This window comes from Aquila chrysaetos, chromosome 12 (genome assembly GCF_900496995.4).
Source record: "Aquila chrysaetos chrysaetos chromosome 12, bAquChr1.4, whole genome shotgun sequence".
In the NCBI taxonomy this organism is placed as follows: Eukaryota; Metazoa; Chordata; class Aves; order Accipitriformes; family Accipitridae; genus Aquila; species Aquila chrysaetos.
The window spans coordinates 13,147,000-13,156,244 of record NC_044015.1 but is presented as its reverse complement, the minus strand read 5'-3'; the positions used below and the strand labels follow the sequence as shown (position 1 = coordinate 13,156,244).

Genomic DNA, 9,245 nt, shown 5'->3' with positions numbered 1-9,245 from the left:
GTGTACTGATTAAAAAAAAAAAATCTATGACAAAAAGGTAAAGCATCCTCAAATGGCAAAATCTGTGCAGCATGTGAAGGAAATGAGCAAAGATGTGTTTACAAAGCGACTATACAGAGCGGTGGGGGGTATTTTAAAGCAAAAATGCTGGGGAAAAGTCACTGGTCATTTCAAAATAAGACGCCCAATAACAGGATTTGGTCTCACCAGAAACACAAACATATAGAAATAAAATTAAATACTCTCAGTATTCATTTCTCCCCTCCGTGCACATTCATTTGCAACGTAGGTGCTCTGCAGCGAGCCCCATTTCGCGCGTATGAAGAAGTCCTCCAACCGCTTGTTTAATATCAAAATTACCTCATTAACCATCTACAGCCCCCCTTCCCAAGAGCGCCTAATGCTGTGTCAGACACAGGGGGGAACCCAAACGTCCGTAGGACACTGATGGTATGGTGCCTGGTGTCCGTGTAATTTCTTCTGCCGGGTGAGTTTCCACCGCACTTTTCAGTCAGAAACGTGCGTTTCCTCCCGCGGGCGCGGGGCGACGCCGGCGGCAGAACCCCACCGCGGGCAGGTGCGATAACGAGCTGCATTTTTAAAACATGACTTGGAAAAGGGACGATTGGGGGTGCAGGGAGATTTCGGCACCTCTTTGGACGCCAAGCACCCGAGTCGTTCGGCACAAGGCGAGCCGCCGGGAAGCGCCGTGGAACCCGGAGCAGGCTCCCCGCCGCCCTGCCCCGAGGAGACGCCGGCGGCCCCGAAGGGGATAGGGCGAGCCCGGGCGCTGAGGAGCCGCCTCCGCGAAAGCGCCTCCTCCTGCTCCCCTTCGCCGAAGCAGCCGGGGACTCAAAGGGACGGGGGGCGACGGGGGGCCTCAGCAGCCCAGCCACCCCCAGGCGGGTGCTCCCCTGAGCGCCCGCCCCCCAGCGCTCCCGGCTGGAAGAACCGCGGCCCGCCGCGGCGAAGGCTCGGCTGAGGTACGACGGCGGCATGTCCGCCGCCTCATGTCCGCCGCCACCTCAGCGCCCCCCGCCGCAGCGTGATGGCACCCGGGGGCGGGCGGGCGGAGGGCCCCGGCCCGCGGCAGGTGGGAGCGGGCAGCGGCGGCGGGGCGGGACGGGACGGCGCGCAGCGGCGCGAAATCCCCCATTTCGTGATAGTTTCCGGCGGGCGGGCGGGCGGAGAGGGGGTGACTCATTCGCGGCGCCAGGGATAAATAGGCGGGCGCCTACCTGGGAGCGGCACTGGGTTCTCGGCGCCGAGCACCCGCAGAGCCTGAGCCGCAGCGAGAGCCCCGCCGCAGCCCCAGCCCCGCCGGGACATGCTCCTGCCCTGCGCTCTGGTGGCCGCTCTCCTGGCTGCTGGCCACGCAGGTGAGTCCCGTCCCCTCCCCTCCCGGGGGCAGGAGCGGGTCCGGCCGCGGGTGGATGGTGCTTCAGACCATGGATGGGGATTTCTTTTCTGTTCTTTTGAGTTGCGGAATGGATTAATTTTATTATTTTTTTTAAACGTTCTGTGTGTTCTCCTGTGATTTCTGGAATACTTGATGTATGGTAGAAAGGATGTCAGGCCTCCGTTGGCCTGTGTGAGATAATCCAGCCCTCCTGAGGAGGTCTGTTGCTGTCAGGAAACGCAAAGTCCTATGCTTTTGTTAATAACTATTACCAGTTGTAGCCCAAAGGCTAGCGTGAATAGATGCTCACTCTCTGTCATCTTCCTGATAAGCATTAGACTTCAGGGCATTGCTTACTGAAGTTTGAAAAGTTAGCTTAGCAAGATGAGAATACGAGTGTAGCCGTATAAGATGTTAATCAGAGCATTTGGTTTCATTTTAGCCAACCCTTGCTGTTCAAACCCCTGTCAGAACAGAGGAGTATGCATGACAACAGGATTTGATCAGTATGAATGCGACTGTACGTGGACAGGATATTATGGAGAAAACTGTACAACACGTAAGTATCTTAAATCTCTTTTCATGGAAATGAAATTTGAGAATTCAATTCCAGGATTGTAGATTATTCTCAATAGCTAAATTACAATAATCTTTCCATTGATGTTCACAGCGGAGTTCTTCACATGGCTGAGGCTAACATTGAAACCTTCGCCGAATACTGTCCACTACATCCTCACCCACTTTGAAGCAGCCTGGAGTATCATCAACAACGTTCCCTTCTTACGAGATGCTATTATGAGATATGTATTAACGTGTAAGTAGGACTTCTCTCATCTAGTCCTGTTGACTGGCAGAAGGTGCTTGTAGGACTCTAGAATATTGCACTTGATTGGTCCGTATATAAAGTTAGCAATCTAAAATGCACTAAGGTAAAAACACTCTAGCCAAAATTTAAGATTTCCGCATGATGCGGACTTGTATGAAACACACTTTGAAATGGAAATGCATTTTGCTTTGATCTCTAGTAGAATCCATGATTTTGCTAGCATAACCTTTGCACCAAATTGCTCATGTTAATAGTTGGATCCAGCTGATAATCCAGGACCCAATCCTGTTAAATGGGATTACAGTTACTGAATAACATCAGTAGCTGATATATGTGGAATTTGTCAATGCAACTGCTGCCAAAATATAGGGAAAAGATCTGGCCTTGTGATTTATTTTTTTGAGACTAAAATGTACAGTTAAAAAAAAAATCAAATACTTTCTTTTTCAGCAAGATCACACTTGATTGACAGCCCACCAACTTACAATAGTGATTATAGTTACAAAAGCTGGGAAGCTTATTCCAATCTTTCCTATTACACAAGAAGCCTTCCACCAGTAGGACTTGACTGTCCAACACCGATGGGTGTTAAAGGTAAGGAATAAACCAGATGCATAATGCTCACTTCTAGGAATTTTTACTTGTCGTCGTAGAAAATACCATGAGACCTGCTTGTCTATAACCTGTTTTCGGTGTAGTTAACTTGAAGAATAGTCATGTTTTGGATACACTGTGTAAAGACCAAGAAGACAAGTATTCTGGTTCTCGTTATTGAGTTACATGCTAAAAAGGGAATTTGGAAGTTTCGAATAAAATCAAGAAAGTGAGCCTAGAAAAGCAGATAATTCCCTTTATTTGTATGCTGCTGTCCTTCAGTAATACATTGAAAGTCTTAAGCCTTTGTGGTGTTAGGAACAAAATTAAGTATTGCATAAACATAGTTGTCTTGAATATCTCACTGTTTCTTTCTCTCACAGGTAAGAAGGAGCTCCCAGATTCCAAGCTGATTGTGGAGAAGTTTTTGCTAAGGAAAAAATTTATTCCTGACCCACAAGGCACAAATGTGATGTTCACATTCTTTGCTCAACACTTCACTCATCAGTTCTTTAAGACAGACCACAAGAAAGGACCTGGCTTCACCAAAGCTCTCGGCCATGGGGTATGATCATAGGTCTAACTTGAACACAGCACTTAGTTCTTAGGAGCTACTGAGCAGCTAGAATGGTATCTTACAGGTTGTCAGGGTATGCAAATAGTGGTGCACATACTGTACAAGACTGTTTGCCACAAACTGATGGGCTTACCCCTTCTGTATCTTCTCCTTAGGCAAAATTCTAGCACCTGATAGCATCTCTGCCTGGGTCAGAACTGCTTGTGCAAGGCGCGTGGTTCTATTTAAAATACCTGCACAGTGATCTCTGACTTTTTTTTTTATTATTATTATCAAGAATCTGCTTTCACTTAAACCATGTTAGATCTAGTGAGTATCCAGAACTTCTCTGGACTCCTTCTGTCAGTTGCAAAGAGCTGTATCCAGCACTGTAAAGTATCTTGTGTGCTGCTAATTGAAGAGACTTAGTTTAAAAAGAACTTCAAAAGCAGACTTGGATTTAGGATCTTTATCTACAAAACAGGCAGCCTTTGGACAAAGTTCTTCAATATAAGTGTAATGTGTATGTGTAAAACAAAGCTATAAAATATGCATGTATATACAAAGAGCTGTCTGTGTAATAGAAAGCTGCTGACACTTTAAACAGAGTCCTTTTAAATTGCCAGTGAATTTAACAACTTGCTCTCATGCAGAGATGGCTCCAGTTGCCAGGAAATAATTTGGCTTCATCTTAAATATCAGTGTGTGATACTTACAAGGTAATAATAATATAATTAAAAAGTAAACATCTAAGGGATGAACTCCTGTTGCCATCCATAGAAGTGGGACATATCCTAAAATAGCAAAAAATGCGGGTTGGCTTCATGTTCCAAATGCTTTTATTTTATAGGTTGACTTGAACCATATTTACGGAGAGACTTTGGAGAGACAACTTAAACTGAGACTTCTAAAGGATGGAAAGCTAAAATACCAGGTATGTCTTACCTCAAAACTCCTGCCTTCTTATTGGATGACACATACTTCCTAAAACTAGTGCTCTGTGCATGGTGTAGTTGATCTAAAGTGTAAGCCTAAAGTCAGACACAGGCAATATAGCTTAACTCATAAGCATCATAGCTTACAACTCTGTTCTTTCTCCCTCCGCCTTGCAGATGATTGACGGAGAAATGTATCCACCAACAGTGAAGGACACTCAGGCTGATATGATCTACCCTCCTCATGTACCTGAACACCTGCAATTTTCTGTTGGGCAGGAGGTGTTCGGTTTGGTCCCAGGCTTGATGATGTATGCTACAATATGGCTGAGGGAACACAACCGGGTCTGTGACATCCTGAAACAGGAGCATCCAGAGTGGGATGATGAGCAGCTGTTCCAAACTAGTAGGCTCATATTGATAGGTGAGTGTCACTCCTACTACGTGCAACTCTAACCTTCTCGCGAGCTTGACACTTTTACCCATTATCTACTGCAGCTGCAGTAGGTGTAGTAAGAGGGAAAAGCTGTTACTTAAGTTGGTGTGTGAGGGCACTTATCTGAGCCTTCATGACCTGTCACTGGGATTGTATTGAGATACAGCTTCCTCCCAGCTATGTTAAAGGCAGAACTGAAGAAAACTGAGCGAAGTGATACTTAATTCCCTTATCTAAGGGAAACAGAACTGAAAGCAATGAAAAGGCAGGAAGCCAAGGCTCATTTCTCAGAGAGAAAGCATGTGAGGCAAGATGACTTCAGACTCTCGGATCTTGTGGGTTTTTTTTGTGGGTTTTTTCTCCTGGGGTTAGGTCAGTTCAGGTATGCTTTAAAAGAAAGGCTGTGATTAAGTCTGAAGTTCAGGAAGTTATATAAAATGTAATTCTAAATACTTCTGTCTAATTGTCTGTTCATTTTGTCATATGTAAATGGTGATGTACGCTAAGCTTGAAAAGACCTTGCCCAAACTGACTGAAACAGTAAACCAAGACAATTGTATTAAGCAGCTCAGAAGCTGAGAGTTGTTTTCAGATACCAACTTTCTTCATTATCCCCTCCTTTTATCCTAAAGAGTATGGTATAGCTGCACACAATGTAGATACTCACGTGTGCTGTTCTGTGGTACATACAAGGAAGCATATCTTGGGGCGGGGGGGAAGCAGGCTACTTCACCACAGCCAAAAACTCTTGGGATCTTAAGTAGTGTTCCCCCCCTTAGTGACATCAATTATTTTCTAGAAAAGATTACAGAATGTTGAAGTGTTTGTTATCCTGATCACTACAGTATTTTTTTAGAACAGTTCAGAAATGGTGTTTTCTCTCAGCGGGGTAACCACCTAAAACTTCTCAGGGAACCAGTACCGATATTGTCTTCTGTTTCTTTGACCAATAGGAGAGACAATCAAGATAGTTATTGAGGACTATGTGCAGCACTTGAGTGGCTACCACTTCAAACTCAAGTTCGATCCTGAGCTGCTGTTCAGCCAGCGATTTCAATACCAGAACAGAATTGCAGCTGAATTCAATACTCTTTACCACTGGCACCCACTTCTGCCTGACACTTTCCAGATACATGACCAGGAGTACACTTTCCAGCAGTTCCTCTACAACAACTCTATAATGCTGGAACATGGCCTTTCCCATATGGTGAAGTCTTTCTCCAAGCAAAGCGCTGGCAGGGTAGGTACTTTCTCAAGTTGCTAGTGAACCAACAGAGACGTAAACTGTGGGTAGAATAAAGCTATCCAAAACTAATCATATACTATAAAGTTACAACTTCCTCATGACTCTTATTGGGAGATCTTACTACTTTTCATCTCTATTAAATAGGTTGCTGGTGGGAAAAACGTTCCTGCTGCAGTACAGAAAGTAGCAAAGGCTTCAATTGACCAAAGCAGACAAATGAGATACCAGTCCTTGAATGAATACAGGAAACGCTTCATGTTGAAACCATTCAAATCATTTGAAGAACTTACAGGTAACAGTTTTCATCCTTTCTGACAAACAAGGGCCTTTTTTTTTAAAATGGCTGACAAAGTCCTGCAGTGCTATTACTGAACTTGAACAAGATAGTCTTGCAATGAAAATAGGATTTTTCTACTTATGGTTTTTCTCATCAATAATTACAGGAGAAAAAGAAATGGCAGCTGAACTGGAAGAGCTTTATGGCGACATTGATGCTATGGAGCTGTACCCAGGCCTTCTCGTAGAAAAGCCACGACCAGGTGCCATCTTTGGTGAAACAATGGTGGAGATTGGAGCACCGTTCTCTCTGAAAGGACTGATGGGAAATGCTATCTGCTCCCCTGAGTACTGGAAGCCTAGCACCTTTGGTGGAAAAGTGGGCTTTGAAATAATCAATACTGCCTCCTTACAGAAGCTTATCTGCAACAATGTGAAAGGCTGTCCTTTCACTGCTTTCCACATCTTAAATCCTGAACCCACAGAGGCAACTATTAATGTTAGTACCTCAAAAACAGCAATGGAAGATATCAACCCCACACTACTACTGAAAGAGCGATCTGCTGAGTTGTAAAAATCCATCTATTTATTTAACTATATAATTTATTCTATTTATTGCTTAAAGTGTTTAAAAACAAAAAAACTTGAGCATCTTCTTTGTGGGGGTTGCCCTAGATGCCTTACTCAGGTAAGGCTTCCATTTACAAAAGGGATTTTCTGTGTTGGAGCTCTACAGTGGTGAATCCCTTGTTTAAAATCTTCTGTAACAGAACTATGTATTCCAAAGTGGACAAAGGTTCCAACTTTTTTTAATGTTGTTTTAATACTTGACAAAGGGTGTTGGTGGGTTTTTGTCTTTTCACTTGATAGGTCACATAACACTACAAAATCAGTTACTGCCTCAGCAACTTCTTAAACTTGAAAGCAGACCATTGAACTAAAAGTACAAGAAAAATTTGACTTAATGAAAACTGCCAGAAAAGATTATGAATTCAGTATGAGCACTCCAAGATTAACAGAAAATACATATACTTGAGACTCACTTATTTATGTTAAGTCAGAAAATGCATTGCATTTATTGTTGATACTACCTCTCCCTTATTGCAAATAAGGCACTTTGTATAGTAACTTATATGTTTGTTTTTATGTGTAAATCTACTTTCATGTGGCATTACACTTTTTTTTAAATTTAATTATTTTAAAGAAAATAGAATGTCTCTTGGATCCTACTTGTTTTTGAAGCATATGTCGCAGAAGTATTATTTGTGTAAGAGGATGATAAGGTACTGAGCTTAGAAATAACTGACTCTCAGGCTGCAATACAAGGCTGCTTGTATTTTGATACAGATGTTTTATTGTGCAAGTTTGGGGAGGTCTTTAACTTAGTCCAAAGTATTGGTATTCTTTTCATAGCTGTAGTTCTCTGGTCTAATGGATTATATAACTTTAATCTCTGTCATTTTAAGGACAAATGGGCGGTATTGCTTTAGTTAAGGATGTGACTATAGTATAGCTTTGTGTACCCAAAACAGATGTTATTGGGGGATAGTGAAAACTGAGAAGCTGTGTAAACATATACAGCAGAGAAAGAAATACAGGATGGATCTAGCAAAACTTCAAGGTACCAAGACTTGAAGGTAGCTTATGTCTATCTATGCAAGCCATACTTGTGACTTAGTTCTATTTATTGCGGGGAGGAGGGATAATGTTTTGTTTATATAAGTTATAAACAGAGGCATTTTGAGTAAGTGGCTTAAGCTTAATTAAAACTGGCTAGCTACCACAAAATCTCCTAGACGTATTTGTCCTGATCCAGCACTAAAATATCTAGTCTCATCTGCGCACATAAGAAGTTACACAGGATCTTGTACCAGTACTTCAAACTTTGCATACAAGGGTATCTTTTTTTAATTTCTAGAGAGGAAATGTAGAAGATGATCTTCCCATAAAAACAGCTGGGGAACTATAGGTAAAAAGAAAAAGTCACTTCAGACTGGAATAGAGCAGCAACCTGATATTCTGTGTCCCTGCCCCAAATTCCTTGACTACTTGTGGAAAAGGACTTGAGTTTTCTATTTCATCTGAATCTCTCAAACGTTTGTAGAGGCTCGTGCATTGTAACAGCTATGGCAATAGTATAGCTTGACTGTGACTTCTTTTTCTTTTGATTTGTTTAGATATGTCAATTACCTTATGCTGTGTAAGTTTGTAATTGTTAGCATGAATAGCTGAATCAAGATCTCCTGTAGTGATCAATGCCAGTGATTGATTTGAGGTGGTCTTTGGTATGAATGCTTTGGGATAAAGAAGGGCATTTGTTTTCCTTTTTCTATGTGAAGCACGAAGAACGGAGAAACTTCAATAACCTTGTACTGTATATGATAATAAGTGAAAACTGCTTGGATGCTTGTTAAACATGTAATTGTCATTCAGATCCATCTTTGGAACGCACTTCTTCAGAGCACCCTTCTGCCATTAACAAGGAAAAGTGTTTGGCTTAGAGTCAAAGGGAGACAAGTCTGGACAGATCTAGTTATTTTGGGGTAGGTAAAGAGGAATTCCTCAGACCATGTCACTTGAGTTGAGTTATAAGCCACTTCAGAAAGGAATCCTGTTCACTCTGCAGCCACATTTCAACAGTCACTTACCTGTGACCCAACCTGCTGGGTTTGGCTGGGTTCAAGTTGCTCATGATAAATGTGTATGTTTGAGATTATTTATTTAAAATTCTGTGAATTGTTTTTCACTTTATTTTTGTAGGACAAGAATGTTTTTAAAATGCAGTTGTTTATATAAATAAATTGAAAACATTACCTGTGTGGGCTCATTTGTTTGTGATTTCCTTTAACAATGTCTAGTATGAAACAATTCTTTCATCTGATTGGCTGCTTAAGATTAGAGAATTCCAGGTAATTACTAACAGTGTTAAATTCTCTTACATAGCAGACCCAAGATGCCTGTAACTTCAATCATCCAA

General features: G+C 42.3%; 1 protein-coding gene across 3 annotated transcripts; it reads left to right on the top strand.

Moving 5' to 3' along the window:
* Positions 1–451: 451 nt before the first annotated feature.
* Positions 452–9,045, top strand: PTGS2 (prostaglandin-endoperoxide synthase 2). 3 transcript variants are annotated; one of them, XM_030031805.2, is made up of 10 exons: positions 452–487; positions 1,842–1,958; positions 2,070–2,213; positions 2,676–2,819; positions 3,203–3,384; positions 4,226–4,309; positions 4,488–4,734; positions 5,700–5,986; positions 6,137–6,284; positions 6,436–9,045. In XM_030031805.2, the coding sequence occupies exons 2-10, from the start codon at positions 1,886–1,888 to the stop codon at positions 6,840–6,842; spliced, it is 1,716 nt and encodes a 571-aa protein (XP_029887665.1). In that variant the 5' UTR covers positions 452–487; positions 1,842–1,885; the 3' UTR covers positions 6,843–9,045. The 3 variants fall into 3 exon arrangements, with proteins under 3 accessions (XP_029887665.1, XP_029887663.1, XP_029887664.1); XM_030031803.2 differs by lacking the exon at positions 452–487 and adding an exon at positions 919–1,093; XM_030031804.1 differs by lacking the exon at positions 452–487 and adding an exon at positions 1,130–1,379.
* The last annotated feature ends 200 nt before the right edge of the window (positions 9,046–9,245 follow it).

Coding starts and splice junctions, on each gene's coding strand:
- PTGS2 (XM_030031803.2), top strand. CDS start 997: ATGTCCGCCGCCTCATGTCCGCCGCCACCTCAGCGCCCCCCGCCGCAG. Junction 2,214..2,675: donor TATGAGATATGTATTAACGT/GTAAGTAGGACT, acceptor TTTCTTTTTCAG/CAAGATCACACTTGATTGAC. Junction 4,735..5,699: donor TAGTAGGCTCATATTGATAG/GTGAGTGTCACT, acceptor TTTGACCAATAG/GAGAGACAATCAAGATAGTT.